The sequence below is a fragment of the Gobius niger genome (genome assembly GCF_951799975.1).
Source record: "Gobius niger genome assembly, chromosome: 19".
Taxonomy (NCBI): Eukaryota; Metazoa; Chordata; class Actinopteri; order Gobiiformes; family Gobiidae; genus Gobius; species Gobius niger.
In genome coordinates, this window is record NC_136870.1 from 2,344,810 (window position 1) to 2,365,059 (window position 20,250).

The following is a 20,250-nucleotide window of genomic DNA, read 5'->3' on the forward strand; positions in this document are numbered from 1 at the left end:
TCAGTAAAAGTTCATGCCTAGACACCGCTCTGCTGCAAGAACAAACAAACCTACTGTTAATGTCGTAACTCTCCACACTGACAGTAATGCTCCTGCAGCGGCTACATCAGCTGTTAGCATGTGCTACTAGGTTTTTTAGTGCTATATAATATGACCGAAACACTTTGGAGGTAGCTTAGAATGTAAGGTAAAGGACAGTTTGGTGAATTGCAATAAAACTGTAAATATTTCTCCTAACTTGAGAGTGTCGGTGAAGCTACAGTTTTGTTGGTGGGTGCAGGTCACAGGACTCACACGCTTCGTTAATGTCAATGAAAGAAATGATTCATATAAGATTTTTTAATGGGGTCCAAGTCAAGTCCTGAGTCGATGGTGTTAAAGGCGAGACATTGCAGATGAATAGGGAAATAAATACATTTGTAGATATACATTTCAAACCTTTTGCTGTTGATTATTGACTAAAAGGAGGGAAAAAATGAAAATGTATTCCAAGTTTTCTCATCATGAAACTTAAATAATGGATAGAGCTATCAGAAAACGGATCCTATAGTTATATGTGTTATCAGCCATAGACTCCCCACAGATTTTTGCATTGGGAATGATGATACACTGCCTGACCATAAAAAAAGTGTCCTTTACCTGGGTCAGTGGGGCTGCTTCAGTTGATCAGGCCTATAGGCTCAGAAACACTATGTACCCAAAGAATGAGATCAGGGAAGAAGAACATCACTGGATTTCTTCTTCCCTGATGGCACAGGCATTTTCCAAGATGACAGTGACAGGATTCATCGGGCTCGAGCAGTTCAGGGAGCATGAGATGGCTCAGCCGCCACAGAGTCCAGATCTTAGCCCCATCTTTGGGACGTGCTGGAGAAGGCGGTACGCAGTGGTCACATTCTCTAATACAAGATCTTGGTGAAAAATGAATGTGATGCTGAATCTTTTGACGTTGCTAAAGCTTATTGAAACATTGTCACAGCTGGAATGAGGCGCTACAACCATAAATAAGGGCAGGTGAACTTTTTATGTGGCAACTTTTCTTTGGTCAGGCAGTGTATTTGGGTGATGTAACGTTGTTTAGGACGTTTTTAAAATGACATCAGGCATTGTCATTAAATAAACATAGTAAAAGAGGAGATAAATCTATTTATTACACAACAGCTACAATATGAAGAGAGAAAACTAGGCAAAAAATGTTACGTGCCATGTCTCGCCTTACGACCAAGTCAAGACCCGTCAAGTCAAGTCTCAATCCATGTGATCAGTGAATCAGGTCTACCTCCAGAGTTCGCCCCTCTGCTACATGCCACAGAAAGATTAGTGCAATAAAAGCCTATCGTTTCCCCCCTCCCCCGTCAGCAGTACTCCTCGCAGTGCGGGGACGGCTCGGGCAGGTCGCTCAGGTCCAGGAACATGGACGTGTTGGACAGTCTCCTGCTGGAGGACAGGTCCAGCAGCTCCTCGGCCGTGCTGGGGACGGAGCTCAGGTACATGTCCCACACCTGCTGCGGCGAGTCCAGCTCCAGCAGCTTCTGCTTGATCTTCAGGTTCTTCTCGATGTTCCTGCGCTTGTGCTTGAACTCCAGGATGGTCTTGGTGTAGCGGTTGATGGTGGTGACGGAGGAGGCCATGCAAGCGGTGAAGGAGCTCCAAGCGAGTCTGAAAGCACGCATTCGTTTCAGGTTAGGGAGGGACGTACTAGTGATGTATGGACTTGACCATTCACAAAAGCCCCGCCCCCCTAGGAATTTCTTAGCTAGCTCCGTCTAGAAGTGGAGTTTAGCTTGTAGTGACTCTTATGACTCGATATCCTCCAGATCAAGGCTAAAAGGGTCGCAATGTGCAGTGGAGTTATGCCCCTACAGGCCATAAGTGCCACTGCAGGTGTCATAGCATGGTGCATTTTTTTACTCATTAATTGTCCGTGAGAGTAAATACTACGCTGACAGAAAAGACAGGAACATTGTACATCTAATTACACATTATTATTTTACACTCAGACTTGGCTGTAAATACTGCTAAAGTGGCGCTAGCCCGCAGTTAGCTTTGCCCGTTAGCCTGTTAGCTTCTTCTGATCGTGATTCCATTAGTGTGCCATTGTGATGCCCGGGTCAGGGTTTTTTTCACTGCACATTGTCCGGTAGAAGCAGAAAACCTGCACTCGTAGCTAGTGTTATCATACCTAGCATGAAGCTAACGTTAGAATTCTCCAATATTTATGTATTAATAGGCTGCTGAACTTATTTTCTCCTCCTTTTTCAGCTATACTGGGGGAAAACATGCTCCATTACACTCTGTGGGAGGAGATCAAGGGCATGAGGTAGGACTTGGACAATGGCGCTTTTGGGGCGCGGTATTTATTTTACGAAAGGTCAACTGCGAACATTAAAATGGGTCATAGTAACTCACATGTAGGACCAGCTGTAATCCCAGGTCTGTGGTTTCCAGTCCTCGGGGCCCAGGCTCACTGTGAGCTGGAAGGCCGTGGTGAACATCATGTGGGCCACCATCCCAAGCAGACCTGCAACAGACACAAGGGGGCGCTGTTAAACTGCCTTACTCACACAGTACTTTCTACCTCGGAGCAGGGAGGGAACCCGCTTTATCCACCTTCACTAACAACTCCTGAGCCTCATGTTGTGCAGCAAGTCTTTGCATATCTGTCTGTCCGACTACTGCACCGAAGAACCAACACTTCAGCTCGCATCCCGTTCAGTGTAGAGAGGACTTTTGTCCAACGAGGCCATGTTTTAGCCTATAATGAAACATAAAACTATGTGCATAAAGGCACATAAGTATCGCCCCCTTTAACTTTTCCACATTTTGCCACGCTATGGTCCACAAACATAAATATATATAATTGAAATTGTATGTGAAAGACACACACTAAGTGACACACAATTGTGAAGTGAAATGAAATTCATACATGTTTCAGATTTTTTTTTAATAAATAAAAAACTGAAATGTGGGATGTGCAAAAATATAGGCACCCTTTCCGTTTAGAGATCTTTTTATTTATAAAGCGCCTTTCACAGACATAGTCACAAAGTGCTTTACATGACACAATTGTACATTCACTCCATACTCGGTGGTGGTAAACTATGTTTGTAGCTTCACTTTCCCCTGGGGGAGACTGACACAAATTATTCATCCTGGCCTTTTGTACATGTTTTTAGTGGTAGGGGAAACCGGAGTACCCGGAGGAAACCTACACAGACACAGGGAGAACATGCAAACTCCACACAGAAAGGCCCCGTCCAGGTGGGAATTTAGTGCAAATAATTGCCTTCAGAAGTTTCCTGATGATTTCTGAATGATCACATGTTGACCTAAAGACTAAATCAAGTCTACCTGTGTGTTTCTAATGTCAGTTCAAATACAGCTGCTCTGTGATGGTCTCAGGTCTGTTAGAGACTATTGTGGAGGAGAAGCATCATGAAGTCCAAGAACACACCAGACAGGCCCGGGATAAAGTTATTGAGAAGTATAAAGCTGGATTAGGTTATAAAAACATTTCCAAAGCTTTGAACATCTCTCTGTGTACAGTTAAATACACCATCCAGGAATGGAAAGAGTTTGGCATCACTGTGCAAACCTACCAAGACCCGGCCGTGCTCCTAAACTTACTGACCGAACATGGACAGCACTGACCACAGCTGTTACCAAGAAGCCTATGATGACCCTGGATGAACTGCAGAGAGCAACAGCTCAGGTGGGGGAAACTGTCCACAGAACAACTATTACACTGCACAAATCTGGCCTTATGACAGAGTGGCATTTTTAAAAGAAAACCATTAGTAGTCCTGTTTGCTGTGTGTGTGTAGTGAGTGAGTGAGTGGTTAGTGGTGATCATTTTGGCCGATGGTGCAGACTGGTTGTCTCGCTTCCGTAAATCTACACCAGGGCAGCTGTGGCTACAATAGTAGCTTACCACCACCAAGTATGGAGTGAAAGAGTAATGCAGTGTAAGCGTCTTTGAGTGTCGAGAAAAGCTCAATCAACGCCATCTCACTGTGTCCAAACGTAGCGCGATCTAGCAGAATAAACGAACACCATCAGTGCTGTCGGCATCGCTCCAAGAACCACGGAGGAAGTAAAACAAACACGGCAAGACATGTGTCGAAGAAAGAAGGTCGCCATGAACAACGCATGAAACATTACACTACACGCAATTTCATTTGGTAGATGGTCTCAACTTAGTGCTTTTCTACCTTCCTCAGGCCCAAAGCGCTTTACAGCAAGGAACCATTACACCATATCATTATGCACATCTACAACAAAGGTTAAAGGTCATTTTTATGCTTTAGAGTTGACAGTTTTTAGTATCTTTAGAGTCAATATTATTGTTTATCGCAATATTTTCCTACCTTAATATGTCGATCTTTAACTTTAATATCGTGGCCTACTTCTGTGCCCTGAACGCCACACCAGCTCAGTTTCATTGCTGTCCACAGGCCAACCACCAGGGGGCAGTATTTCACCACAGAGTGACACCTTCTTTTTCTTACTTTTATCTGAAAAAATACAGTGCACAGTTACAGATGTGCATCCCCGTGGCTCTGCATGATTCAGAAAGCGGTTCCCCAGGTCCCTGAGCTTTGATGGGCTTTTGGATGGGCTCGTGCAATGCTATTAAAATCCTTATTGATCCACGACGAACACGTGCCGCTTACGGGTAAACAACTTATTATGTTCCTCAGTCAATCATCGAGCGCTACATTACAATAAACAAGTCACCGTTGGTGGTAAAAAGGCAATCATGGAGTAATTAGTGAGTATTAGAAGTGTCCCTGTGTCTCCGTAAACACTTGTTAAACTGTGGGAGGCAGAAACACAGATTACGAATCCCACATTTATTTTGATGACGCTTTTGAATGGGAATTTATTTAGACACTGAATAAACACACTCTTACTGAAAAAACGATCTCGAGTCAGGACTTACAGTGGAAACTCTGGGCCCAGAGTGTGGGCCAAATGCATTTTGAAGAAAAAAATCAGGTTCAGGTTCTTTAGTACCCGTAGGTAAATGAGATTACAGTGGCAGGAAGGCATCTCATACAAACACATGTACATTCAACAACTACTGTAAACAATATATATTAAAAATAAACAAAGAAAGAAGTGAGTACAAAGTGCCGAGTATGAGCTGCCCTTAAATGTATTACGTTAAGTTTTCTGTCATTTATGAGAAATGCTGATGAATTTGTTAGGAATATGATGTTACAAAATTCCTCAAAAAAAAAATGAGTCCAAACTGTCACTAAAGTGGAGATGTTGTTGCAAGAGTGAAATGAAATGAGGAGAAAACAGCCTAAAGTTTAGTAACGTCTGCACATGTGTGTGTGTCAGTGGCTTCATAGGCCTCATTTCTCTTCATCATTTAGACCAGGGGTGCCCAAAGTGGGGCCCGTGGGCCAAATTTGACCAGGCCCCCTCCGACTAACACCACACCCCCTCAGACTAACACCACGCCCCCTCAGACAAACACCACGCCCCCTCTGACTCACACAACGCCCCTCAGACAAAAAAAGGCAATAATATATAAAAAGTCCGGATCGTGACTATTCTCAAGTTTTTGATCGTCGTTTATTTCGAACTCGTGCTGCAAAGTCTCAAAAGAGGATGACTGAATCAGAGCATCATCTGTTCATCAATATCAAGGCTCATATTTCCCTTTTACAAATGCAAATTGGAGCTAATTATTAGCATTTTCTCAATTTGAACCAGAGTGATGTGTGCTTTACAGAGAGCCCCGTGAGCTCAGAGACAGAGCAGGGCTGTGTGTGGACTTACATGGGGGCTGGCCTTCAAAATCTTCCATCAAAGCTAAAATGACAGAGATTTTTCGGTCAATGTAACCTGTGGCGTGTATATTTCTCCCGTCTTTAGCCGCTGCTGGATACCAAACATGTCAGTAGTTGTGAATGAATACGTGTGGGAAAAAGGCCGGTGCAGCACAATGTTTTTACTTCCTGGAAATCTCTGGCTCACTAACGACAAAAAATCATCAAACAAGCATTGTAAATAGTAAATGTACTGTTCTTAATACTAGAAAAGTAGCAAAAAAAATCTGTGAGGAAAACGTGTGTTTTCACCTGCAGCGTCTGGCCTTAAAGCTTGTATTGTTGTTTCCTGCAGCTCCCTGTTGTCGGTGCAGCTTTAGTGATCGAACACGGATACAAATCCCCTCTTCAGTGGGATTAACACGGCAAACACCTTCGCCCCAATCTCGTTCATATTCATCATTTCATAGCTGTGGATTATCCGTGTCCCAGATCCACTCACACGGGCCTCTGCGGAGTTACGGCCTCACGGGATTGGAAAGAACGGACTTTTAATCTTTTATTCTTCCTCAAAAACACCAGACCAGACGGGAACAATCTGGAAAAAAAATGTTTTCAAGGTGTACAGTCACTCTCTCTACGGCAGGTCTTTAGTCACTGCAAAGAACTAAAGGATGCAAAAACGAGTTCCAATCGGCAGAATTTTTCAAAGCATCAGTCTGGAAGGCCAAATTTGATTTTTTTTTCACTTATGAATAGCTCAAAAGCTGAAAAAAAATCTTTGTCCATTATTATGCACAACGTGTCTTGTTTTTGCCTCATATTTATACCAGTAATGTTCAGTTAAATTGATATCTCTGAGATGCACCTGCAGCGTCTCACCTTTAACACAAAATGATGCTAAATGCACAGGTCACAGACACACTCGCTTTAAGCCACGGCAGATTTCACAAAGTTGCAACATTATAGAGCTGGGCCTCTTTCAGCCTCAGTTTGACCCGATTTAGTTTCATAGTTTACAGTGCTGTTATATTTTAAAAGTTATGGGCACTTTCCATTATGCAAACAAAGCCACATAAGCACAATCTTGCAATGTGCACAGTACGGTGGCCCTCCAGGGACACGCTGTAGGCAGGTTGAGGAGTCTGCGTATTCTGCACAGTGCACCATGTTTGGGCTTTATTGGCCTCTGCTACAGATTGCAGCAGCACTTAGCAATCAGATCACAGCTTTCATCTTCAGGCCTCGAGAATGAGCGTCACGCCGTGGACCGACTGGCAATGCCGGGTAATGAAGGCCATGATTATTGTTTATTATTACAGCTGTCAATCATTAATACTCGCGACAATGGCACGTGGAGGCCTAGGACAAAGCCATCTGCAAGGAGGAACTAAACCAAGACAAAAGCACTATTGTGATGGGATCAGTTTTACCTAAGGACCTCATTCAATTAGTAATAACTGTCTGTAAACCCGTGCGAATCGGCAAATCCCCTCCCTCAAATGATCTGCAATACTGCTGAATGATGACCAAAAAGCTTCAAAAATTCTTTCTGTGCTCAATTGTTTTTTTTTTACACTCTAGAAGTCAATATTAGACCCCCAGAGAGTCTAAACAAACATGAGTGTGCACAGACAATTAGCCGCTTCAGCACAAATGCAGCTGTTTTATTAAAGCGAAGCAGGAGATAACTTACTAAAAACTTTGTAATTGGCAGGTCTGAGCAAGGACCTGGTTTAGTCCTGGCTCAGACCTGCTGCTGACTTAGAGTAAACCGGTTATAAACCAGGATTAAACCAGAACTTAAGAAGAAACTTGAGTTTCCCCCCAGGACTCTCTGGCAGGCCCACCTTAATGTACCCATAGGCCCTGGGGCTTAAACAGAATTGTGGCCCCGCCGCAGCGCAAACGCTAACCCTAACCCTAATGCTAACATATAACCCTAAATCCCACAAAAACCCTAACCAGGTTAATTCTGATAGGCTCTTGACTGGTCGGCCCCTGGGCTCCAGCCCCTGCTAGCCCATTGGATTAGGTGGCTCTGCTCTCTGGTCCACGTCGGAGTCAAAGACGGGCCCAGATGAAGTGTAAGTTGAGTACAATGAGATAGAGCCTGTGAACTGTGGTTTGAGAGCAAAGACATACAGTGAACATCAGAAAGGATTAGAGTTTAGAGGCTGAAGTATTTTAGTCCCACACCTCACAGCCAAATGGAGCAGCTCGGACAGACCCTGTTTATCTCTATAGACCGCGCTCCAACAGAAAAGGCCTCTAAGTGCCGTCATTAGCCTCATTTTGCTGCTCCCACAATTATCTCCATCATCACCGCTGGGCTCCAGGTCAATAATAATGAGCCATTTTCAACCCCCCAAAAAATAAAATAAAAGTATTTTCACTGATCTGAGTCTGGAGTACCTGTCTGGAGGATTAGCCCATTGAGTCCATGTTCTGGCTCCAGTGGCATAGCAAGGGTGCCCTGGGGCCCCAAACAAAGCTCACAGGGGACCCCATATTGTATTTTATTAAAGCAGTACTAAGTAACTTGTTTACCTTAATAAATCCTTCCCGTAGTCCCTGTGGGGGTAATACAAGTGTTTATGGGATGATTGGAGGGTCTTTCATCTCCCCCTGGTGTCTCTGGCCAGAAAACCATGTTTGTAACTTGACTGACACCGGTCCGGAGAAAGCAATACACACTAATGGAATCACGAAGAAGAAGCTAACATGCTAACGGGCAAAGCTAACTGCGGGCTAACGTCACTTTAAACTGTATTTACAGCCAAGTTTGAGTGAAAAAAAATATTTTCATTGTATAATTGGATGCACAGTAACTCTCTCTCCCTTCGCCTTTCCTGTCAGCCTCGTATTTACTCCCCAAGACAATTAATAAGTTAAAAAATCGTAACTTGCTACTACACCTGCAGTTGCCTCTAGGGGGAAGAGTTACTTAGTACTGCTTTAAGGCTGATAGATACATGATAGACTAGAAACCATGACCACAATTAATCCATCATAGATCAGTGTTTTAGTATCATATATATAAATATATATATATATAAATATATAAATATATATATATATATATATATATATATATAACTCCAATGATTCAGACGAGTTATGAAACAAAATAAAACCTTGCAAAGACTTTGTCTTACTATGATACAATATTTCTTTTATCTGTGTTCATTACTATTCACATGGTGTCTCCTGTCCCACTCCCCCTCTGGGGGTGCCTGTCTCGATCGAACAGAGGAACCCTGCCTACTGGAATGGGACAACAAGGACTGGATAATCTGTGATCTTGGCCCGTCTGCTCAGGGACTCCCATGGGCCCTGGGTCTATAGCCTGTCCGTCCATGAGAGTGGATCTCTCCTTCTGTGGTTCTCCCCAAGATTTCTCGTTTTTCCCACTGGGATTTTGAGTTTTTCCTCGCCGTGCTGGAGAGTTTAAAGAGACCAGATGCAACTTGGCCATTATATGCTCACTACTGCCATCTCAGGACATACGTGTAACTGCACCTTCTATCTTAAGCTCGTGCATGACGGCATGAAGTAACACCCTTTTGAGTGACAGTGCAGGATCTTAGAGGGTTTAACAGGTCTGAGCTCATTCTACACATTAGGACATGGCTGGAACAAGTAAGGGGAGGAAAATACATCATTTTAATATTTAAACTCCATATAGTTTCTTTAAAGTGCAACTAAACGGGCGAGGCAGAGCCTTTCCCCACCCACAAACAAAAGTCAAAAATTGCTGAGAAAGGGGTGGTCTCGGAGGCTTTGGGGGAGACGAGGGGGGTGAGTGTGTAGGCGGGGTCTGCTCTGTTGACAGTCTCAGACCAAGCCCCTAGATCTGACAGGACTGACAGACTGCTGTTACCGGTGTCACGACTGTGCGCAAGGTTTATTTTTTCGTAGGAGAGTTGCTACATTCTCATGACTTGTGCTTGCTTGATGTAGCAAGTAGCAACTATCCTACAAAAAAAAAAAAGATCGCCGCTGGTAGACGACTCGCTCGCTGTCAGTGAGTGCGAACAGAGAGCGAGCATCGCACAGTAGCTTTTCTAAGGGATTTATTCCTCTACACCACCTCAGCCGAGGTGTGAGCATCGCAGGGGCGCCATCTACTGGTTTGACTCATGAGCTCAGGTGGTGTGTGCGCGACGCGTGTCCTGGTTGCTACGTGACGGAGGCGGAGGCGTGTGTGGGCGGGGCCACAGAGGCACAGACGCAGAACCACGGGCAGAACTGATGACGTTTTCTGGACGCCGTGGACACACTCTCCTCCAACCACAAAATATCAAATGTAGTTGCTGCGTGAAACCAGTAGGGGCGCTAACCCTGCGGTTTTAGACACAAAAGTGAGATTTTGAACAAGTTTGCACCAAATGTCAACATATTGACTGGGACATGTAGCTAACTCTATTCAACAACCATTTAGACCGTTTATCAGCAAAAAAAAGTGGATTTGTTGTTTAGTTACTCTTTAAGGACAGGGGAGGACACCTACGCTGCTCGTCACCACCTGCTGCCGACGCTTATTTGGACGTTATAGTTCCTTTTCCATATACAGACGCGTGTCAGCCGAATGGCTCTTTCACCCGCTTTGTCGAGCTGTTCCATAACAAAGGCCTGGGCCAAACTGGTCTGACCAGGTATAGGTTTTGGGACCGACCTCTGGCCGTGGCCAAAGCGTGCTAGTCCATGTCTGATGTGACGTGAACAAACGCTGGCCTCTGATTGGCAACGAGAGAGTGGACAGCCCTCACGATTAACACGCAGGTCATACAGATTTAATATTATTATCATACGGCTGTTCTAAACAGGGATTTTGCCGATATTAGCATTTAGTCGCTGTTTGCGCACCTTTAGCTGATGTTAGCACAACATTTGCATGTAGCTTACCTTCATAGTTGTATTTAGCTGTTTCTTTTCTGTTGTAATCCAGCTTGGCACCTCTGAATGATTCCAGAACTCCCACCAGAGGGCAGTGTTTGTCCACATTTGTCGTCATCGCGGTTCTAAAAACGTTTAATGACGATCTGTACAGCGTGCTCCTCGTGGGGGCGTAGCCCACAACAAATGTGTGGTGGAAACAGAAGTGTGTGCGGGGTGGAGTCGATACGTGCAGGCATTCATTGATTGATATTGCAATAGGAGTCCATTAGAAAAACTAGGTTGTTATGAACCAACAATACAAACTACTAAACCCAGGACTAGAGCTGTATGTTCTGTGGATTCAGGGCTTGTCCACATGTAGCAGGGTCTCTGAATCATAGATATTTTCCTGTCATCCACACCAAACCGCAGCTCTCTAAAAACAAAGTGAAGATTTAGGAATACTCTGGTTATGTATCTGAGTGTGGACATAGAGTTTTAAAAATGGTGCTCAAGACAGAGCGAAATAGTGCTCAAGACAGAGCGAGTCACAACAAGAATTAAAAATAGAGCTCAAGACAGAGCGAAATAGTGCTCAAGACAGAGCGAGTCCAAACACGACTTAAAAATAGTGCTCAAGACAGAGCGAAATAGTGCTCAAGACAGAGCGAGTCAAAACAAGACTTAAAAATAGTGCTCAAGACAGAGCGAAATAGTGCTCAAGACAGAGCGAGTCAAAACAAGACTTAAAAATAGTGCTCAAGACAGAGCGAAATAGTGCTCAAGACAGAGCGAGTCAAAACAAGACTTAAAAATAGTGCTCAAGACAGAGCGAATCAAAACAAGACTTAAAAATGCATATAACTGAAAGTATTTTATCTACACTCTTGCCTCTTACTGTAATTGATTAATTCTATGTTGATGTTTTATTGATTGTATTTGTTTTCTTATATTTATGCAACTGTGAAGCACTTTGAATTGCCTTGTGTATGAATTGTGCTCTACAAATAAACTTGCCTTGCCTTGCCTTAGGCGGAATGTCACAGCACTAAATCTGCACTGACATCACACATGTGACCTGTGTTTACATCAGAAACAGCACAGAGCCTCAAAAGTGTGTTTGTTTTAACAATTGTTCAGGCGCTTCTATTTTCCACCAAATAACCATCCCACGTCCAAGACATGTTCCTCGAAGACGCCAACAGCGGTGCTAGGTCAGACCGGGATGTACAGCTGGAGAACTTTGAGATGGAGTCGTCCTCCCGGAGGAATGTCAAGACGAATGTCATGATCCTCGCTGCTGCCGCTGTCGGAGTTATTTCGTGCAAAGACAGTCTTCAGAAAGAACGTTGCTTGCATGCTGTACTATTCATCTGAAGAAAGATTATGAAAAACAGCAAAAGGCCTGTCTGTAAAGCTCTAACGGTGCACTTGGGACCCTTGCTAATACAGCTGCAAAAAAAATTAGCAGTGCAGACACTTATTTTATTAAATTAGAACAATGAATGTGCTTGACAACGTATATGCAGTCTGGTCCATAAATATTAGTTTAGTTTAGTTTAATTGGTTTATTTGGGTTGCAAGGTTGTTATTAGTAACAACAATGTTCCCAAAGGGAGTTTGCAGAAGATTATAAATGCCTACACCCAGTGTTGGGAAAGTTCATTTTCTACATGAACTAGTTCAAAGTTCAGTTCACAAATTTCAAAATGAACTAGTTCGTTCATAGTTCATAATTGTTTATAGTTAATAGTTCGTTCATAGTTCCAAAAATGAACTAGTTCATTGTTCTTTTTTCTTTTTCTTTTTTTTGCTGCGAGCTATTATTCAGGCATGAAAACGGATCGGGGGAAAAAGGTGAGAAGTATATTTCCCCTCTCAGGGAAATATTTTAAATTCCATATCTTAAAGCAACAATCTGAAGTATTTTGAGATGCATTTTTGCCAACCTTGGAAGAACTGGAGAAAGTTGACTTCAGCCATGAGTCAAACATATTATGGCCTACTCACTTAGTGTTATGCAGCTCTTTCATGTCAGCGTCACTGTTTTATGAGTGGATTTTGGATATCTTTGTTAATCATATTTTATTTTATTGATTGACTACGGAATTCTTCCGCAGTCAATTATTGGTTTTCGTGTTCTTTATTATTATTCCTCTTCCATCTTTTTCCCGATTTTCTAGAGCTTTCAGCACCTTCATGCTTTGTGCAATTTATGCAAGTTATGCATCAAAATGTTCCGCATGTTGAGGAGAAGGGTGCTATTACTTTTGGGACTTCTGCAATTTACGTTTTTTCCGCAATCGGCCAAAATGTCGGAGATTTTTCCCATTGACTTATAATGGGGCTGCCACAAATCCATGCTTTTCTGCACTTTTTTCTGCATTTTATGCAATTTCTGCACTTTGTGCATGTTCAGCTTCTGCAACTTGTGGGTTATGAGAAAAAATTGGCCTTCTGCAGTTTTCCAGTTTTTTTATACGAGAGTTTGAAATTTTTGCATTGGTGTGTATGGGGGAATCCAGCCAATTGGGAGACTCCAGGCCTTTCAGCCATTTATGCAGCTTCTGCCAATCAAGCACTGAGGCCATTTCAACAGTTTGACCAGTTTATGGAATATAAAAGTTTATGCAATATTAACAATTTATGCAAATTAACCACTTTATGCATTTTAAACCGTTTATGCAACTTAAGAGTTTATGCCATTTAGGATTTATGAATTTTAAAGAGCTTATGCAATTTACATAATTTATGCAAATCCATTGATGCATTTTACCACTTTATGCAGTTTATACAGTTTATGCAACATGACATTTTATGCATTTTACCAGTTTATGCAAAATAGATTATGCAAATTAACCACTTCATGGAATTTAAACAGTTTATGCATTTTAAAGCACTATTATGCAACTTAATAGGGATTTTCGCATATAACCAATTTATGCAATTTGAACAGTTTATGCAATAAACTGTAAAGGGGCGACAGTGGCACAGATGGTAGAGAGGGTCGTCTCATGATCGGAAGGTCAGGGTTTCGAATCCCACCTCCTGAAAGTGCACATTGTCGTGTCCTGTAAAGCGCTTTGAGTGCCTAATGTAGGTGGAAAAGCGCTATATAAGTTGAGACCATTTACCAATATTAATAATTTATGCAAATTAACCACTTTATGGGATTTAACCAGTTTATGCATTTTAAACCGTTTATGCAACTTAAGAGTTTATGCCATTTAGGATTTATTAATTTTAAAGAGCTTATGCAATTTACATAATTTATGCAAATTAACCCATTCATGCAGTTTATCCACCTTATTCCGGAGCCTCGCGTGGGCGCCGCCATGAATTGTGCCCACCCCTTTTCTCCTATGTGTTAACATGGGGCTGGAGAAGTCCACATAAAATCAGTCACTACACGAAAACAAAGCCGTTTTTCGGCCGCGCTGAGAAACGGTGCAGTGTTGACTGCAAACATTGGACATTTTACACAATGAACGGGCTTCGCGCTCGACCGGAAGTGTCTGGAAAACGAGGTGCCGAGACAAAGCAAAAAGAGGCAAAAGTGGGCGGGGCGGAATAAGGTGAATACAGTTTATGCAACATGACATTTTATGCATTTTACCAGTTTATGCAAATTAAGCAATTTATGCAATTTGAACAGTTTATGCAATTTCTGCATTCGCTTCCCGCAATTCCGCAGTCAATTGCAATGGCGCAGCCATTTCTAGTTATTTTTTGTTTTGTTTTGTTTAATTGGTAAATTGTTAGTGGAAAATGAAGCTACAAATATTCAATTGCATTTGTGTTAATTTGATAAATTAATCATGTGAATAAGATTGTTTTAGGAGCTAATTTGTAGTAAAAACTACTAGTAAAAACTACTAGTACTTTGTTTGTAAAAACTCCACATTGTGGCTGTATGTAAATGAGTGGCACCACGGAGCAGAGGAGTTTGGAGCGACAGACGAGGGAAACTCGCTTCAAAACCTCACACTGTGGCTGAGGGCCAAAAACAGCTGAGTTCACCCCCACAGAACTGGACACAGTCGGGCCGGTGGCGCAGGGGCGGAGCGGAGCTAGCGCGAGCTACACCGTGGACCCGCCAGAGTTCTGAACCGCTGGTAAACTCTGACGGCGCTGCGGGGTTTTATAATTACATTCACTGATATAAGAAATCTGGCACCATATTGAACGAACGTAAATAGAACAAGAATGCCGTTCACAGACACCAGAATGAACGCATTCATGGTTTCGTTCATCAGGCAGTAACACTGAGCGTTCAGTTCACATTCGCCCAAAATATGAACGCGTTCATGAACTTTCGTTCGATGAACACGTTCAGGTACATCACTGCCTACACCCTCATACATTAACAAACATGTTTAAGGGGGTAGGCATGTATCTTTTTGGCTCTATAAACCACCACAATGGATTAGAAATGAAACAACAACAGCTTCAATTTGAGAGTATTAACATCCAAATTCAATGTAGGAATTACAAGCGTTTGTCTGTGAGCCTCCCACTTTTTAAGGGAAGAACATGAATCAAACTTTTTTCCTTGTTAATATTTGGTTGCAAATCCTTTGCAGTCAATGACAGCCTGAAGTCTAGAAGACATAGAAGTGACCAGACTCTGGGTTTCATCCCTGGTGATGCTCTCCCAGGCCTCTACTGTAAATGTCTTCAGTTCCTGCTTGTTCTTCTGACATTTTCCCTTCAGTTGGGTCTTCAGTAAGTGAAATGCAGCTCAATTGGATTCATGTCAGGTGATTGACTTGGCCACTGAATAACATTTCACTTTTTTTGCCTTAAAAAGCTCTGTGGTGACTTTGGCAGTAGCTTCAGGTCATTCTCTATCGTAACAGCAGCATCAACAACAAAGTAAAGGCCACGACATAATATCAACTAAAGTTAACACAAACCACTTTCCAGCCACAGTTCAACCCCAAACAGGCTTTAGTGTCACACACGGTGTTCGGACAACGCAGTCACTTCTCTAAGAGGACTACACAGAATGTAGCTTTAGGAAAGTTATGTTTTGTATTGCATGTTTTATGGTTCAAAAACATAATGAATGGTTCACCAATTGTGTATTCAACAAAAAATGCAAAAATATCCTGTTTTTTAAAGGGGCTAGATACAAGTTGGCTATTTTCATACTCACTACTGCCACCTCAGGTCATACATGTAACTGCACGTTCGTGCATGGGCTTCAGACCCGAATTAACACTTTTCTGAGTGAGAGTGCAGGATTATAGAGGCAGTTGTGGTGAACAGGTCTGGGCTCATTCTACACATTAGGACATGGCTGGAACATGTAGGGGGAGGAAAGTACATCATTTGAACATTTTTAAACTCCTTATAGTCCCTTTAAGCATTTTGATGGTTTTACATTTTTGAAAATTCCCCAAATGTACAAAATGTATGTTCCTTCACTCTTGAGTGTGTTCATTCGGGACTACCATCATTTTTGGGACAGTTTGAGCTTGATTCCGTTTCAGGTCACATGGTTACCCTATCCACGAGGAGAGCCCCTGAAAGTTCCCGTGGTAAGTTGTGCTATTTACCCAAATTGTTGGTTCCAGGTTCATGGTCTTGTTGGTACTTTCCCCATGGCTAACAGCAGTTTGGACTCCCTATTTCTCTCAAATACAGGCTCTTAAAAGCCTGCCTTATTTATGAATGCTAATGAATGCTAACGCTAAAGGCCAGTGCTGTCATTCTAACGAATTGGGCCGATTCCTGTCGGTGCCATCTTCTAAACTACTACTATTATTTTCCCTCAGTCATAACAACTTTGCGTTTCCAACTAAAGGATAACAAACTGAGTGTAGAGTTCTCCAATCAAATGCATCAAGTATCTAACATGGGTTTAAATGACTTACAAGTAGAATATTGATCTTGTTTTGTGTGTTTTTCCGTAATTTAGAGGTTTTTCCAAATCTGACCAAAATGACTTTGCCTGTTTGATGACTTTCCGACTGGTTTTAAGATTTAAAAAAAATGCTGCTTTAAACATGAACGTAAAACTGGCAATGGGACAAGAGAAGACAAAGAAATTAATCTCAAATAAAGGGAAAAATGAGCTGAAACGAGGTATAAACATCTCAGAACAAGTCAAATAATCTAAAGAAAAGGCCCAACTTACTAACTTTTCCAAACAACTAAAAATGAAATAATCATGCTCAAATTTAGAAATTTAAAGGTGCATTAACCAACTTTTTATGTGGGGAAAAAAAGTTGATAAAAAAAAAAGTGTATTTGACCTTGTAGTGGCCCAGCGGCTGTATGAGTCAGCATGGTGCCTTTACTTTCCATCACAGTGGTCTCTACAAAACTCCAGGATCAACTGTTTAGAAGGTTTTCTCCACTGTTGAAGCCTCTCACCAGAAAACCTACAAAACACTTGATCCTGGAGCGTTGTAGAGACCACTGTGATGGAAGGTAAAGGCACCATGGGGCCACTCATACAGCCGCTGGGTCACTACTGGGGACGGGCGATAATGACATATTGGGTCACGATTATCTTGGCTACAGCAGAAACTGAAATCTGAAAGTTCAGAAATGATGGGAATTGGGTAATGAAATATTCCTCTTCATTGTAAATGTCATATTGAGTGAGACATACAGCACATAAAGTATTTTTTCAAACAAATTCAACTCATTAAAACATTTGATTTTCTGATCTTTTCATGGCTATAATCGAGAGAAAGTCATTGCTGATTTTATAAGGCGGCACTATATAAAGTAGAACCACAGAAATACCACATTTAAACCTCGAGGCTCGGGGCGTGTCAGCAGCACGTCAGTATATTGTTTCAGAACAAATAACACAGTAGCGGTGTTACTAGCTAGCATCAAATTCGACTTTGCTGCCTGGTACAGATGACTAAACTTTGAGAAAGTTTCTGACTGAAGCACGTTTAATTCAGCCTGTTATGTTCCTGAAGTCTGTCTGTAGCTTTGCAAACGGTGCAGGTGGTTGTCTCTCAGATGGACAAGTGTTGGCTCTCCACACAGACTCTTTTAGTTTTCTTTTGCTGTCAATCCAAAACAAAGACTTTACTTTCTCCGGGGAGTATAATCTGAGTTAAGTCTGCGTCTGGAGTTACTCACTGCCTTGTTCACCTGTTCACTTGCACTGACAGTGGCAGAGGGCTCGCTCATCATGGGAGTCGGCGCCCCCTTGTGGTCTAACACCACATCTCACCCTGTAGTAGGGGAAAGCTGCAGACCCGGAGCCGAGACAGATCTACCATGAAGACAGTCTACCGTGAGAGTGCGCCCTCTGCTGGTAGGAGCAGATACACAACAGTATTATTTCTTAAAGGTCCTATATCATGCAAAATCGACTTTTTGGAGCTTTTAACCATGCTGTTATGCTATTTCCTTATCAAAAACACCACCAGAGTGGTTTTTGGCTTTATTCACACAGTTCTCAGCAATCCTCCTGAATCCTGCTGCTCCGCCCTCTCCTGGTAAACCACTGAGTTGTTCCGTTGAATCGTCAGAGCGGAACAGAAGTGCGGAACAGTAATGCCTTAATTTTATACTTACGGCCTGATTTTAATTTGTAAAACAGCTTTTTCATAATTTCTGCTGTAAGAAAGAAAGAAATAAAAAATACAATGGGCGGAGTTAACTGAATCCAAGCGTTTGTCTTCTGGGTTCTAAATATACATCCAGAAAGTAGTTATACACTGCGTTCCAAATTAGTATGCAAACTGTATTTTTGTGTCAAAAACGTAAAAAAAAAATGTTTTTAATGAAACTCATGGATAGTTTTGTGTCTCAGGTTCTTTGAATCACTGACATTCATCTCAGAGACCTGGGATGATTAGTTTTCAGGTTTAGGGAAAAACTACTCAAAAAGGATGTTCCACTATATTAAGCAGATCATCATTTTCAAGCAATAAGGGAAAGAAAAAGGATCTCTCTGCTGATGAAAAGCATGAAATAGTTGAATGTGGCGTCAGTAAGGAGGGGGCAGAGTCATGTTTTGGGCCAGAATCATGGGGAGAGAGCTGGTCGGCCCCTTTAGTATCCCTGAAGTCCCCCCCACTGTCTTCTATGCTACAAAAAGAAGAGCCGTGCTTTCCCTAACAAGATCATCTTCATGCATGACAACGCACCATGTCCTGCTGTAAAGAAAACCTCTGCATCACTGGCTGCTCTGGGCATAAAAGGAAAGAAACTCATGATGTGGACCCCCTTCTCCCCTGACCTCAACCCTATTGAGAACCTTTGGAGCCTCAACAAAAAAAAACTTCTTTGAGGGTGGGAGGCAGTTTTCTGGGAGGCTATTCTAACATCCTGCAAACAAATCCAAGCAGAAACTGTCCAAAAACTCACAAGTTTAATGGATTTAAGAATTTTGAAGCTGCTCAAAGAAGGGCTCCTATGTTAAAATATAACTTGACCTATTGAGATGTTTTGGATTGAAATATCTTTTGATTTCAGTAAATGTGACCTCCTAATGCTACAAATTCAACAAATGACCATTTTCAGTTAATTACAAGCTTTAAAATGTATTGAAACGATGAGTTGCATAATAATTTGGGGCGACAGTGGCGCAGATGGTAGAGAGGGTCGTCTCATGATCGGAAGGTCAGGGGTTCGAATCCCACCTCCTGAAAGTGCACATTGTCGTTGTGTCCTTGGGCAAGACACTTCACCCACATTGCCCCCAGTGTCTGCGTACATTGGTGTATGAATGGGTGAGTGGATCCTTGCTGTAAAGCGCTTTGAGTGCCTAATGTAGGTGGAAAAGCGCTATATAAGTTGAGACCATTTACCATTTAATTTGGAACAGTGGATTTTGAGGTTTTTACTATATTTATTTTTGAAAAAAATACTGTTATCACTGGGAGATTTTTTTAACCACATTTAAATGATCCCAGTGTCTGCGTACATTGGTGTATGAATGAGAGTATGAATGGGTGAGTGGATCCTTGCTGTAAAGCGCTTTGAGTGCCTAATGTAGGTGGAAAAGCGCTTTATAAGTTGAGACCATTTACCATTTACCATTTACCATCCTCTACCAGTTAAAGACTTGAAAATTATGCTGATTCTCATCAGACAATTTAGAAAATCTGAGAAAAATCTCATTTGCATAATAATTTGGAACGCAGTGTATTTATCACAAAAATGAAAACTAACTAACTAACTCCTCACGTGTGTGAAGCAGATCACTCAACATCAACCTTCCTACAAGCTGATCGCTCAAAATCAGCCTTATCCAGCAGAGGGCGCACTCTCACGGTAGACTGTCTTCATGGTAGATCTGTCTTGGCTCCGGGTCTGCAGTTTTCCTCTACTACAGGGTGAGATGTGGTGTTAGACCACAAGGGGGCGCCGACTCCCCTGAGTCCACCTATCACGGTGGATCTGCCTCACCGCCGTGAATCTGTCTCAGCTCCGGGTCTGAGGCGAACTGTTATTGACCCGCAGTGGTCGTCTGGTCGACCTAGCGCTATGATCAGTAATAGCAAAAGCAAGGCACTTTTTAAATATCAAGGCTCTACATACTTTATACTGTTCTCTGATTTTGTACTGTGGTTTGGGGTAGTACCTTTAAAACCACAGTAAGACC

At 42.3% G+C, this 20,250-nt stretch overlaps 1 protein-coding gene across 1 annotated transcript in view; it reads right to left on the minus strand.

Annotated features, from left to right (window-relative positions):
* Positions 1–1,249: 1,249 nt before the first annotated feature.
* The window catches only part of gsg1l2b (gsg1-like 2b), a 53,089-nt gene continuing 34,088 nt past the window's right edge, over positions 1,250–20,250 (minus strand). The window contains exons 4-5 of the mRNA XM_079578004.1: positions 2,410–2,521; positions 1,250–1,659 (exon numbers count right to left, since the gene is read on the minus strand). Of these exons, the coding sequence (XP_079434130.1) occupies positions 1,356–1,659; positions 2,410–2,521 (416 nt within the window). The 3' untranslated portion in view covers positions 1,250–1,355. The remainder of the gene's footprint in view (positions 1,660–2,409; positions 2,522–20,250) is intronic.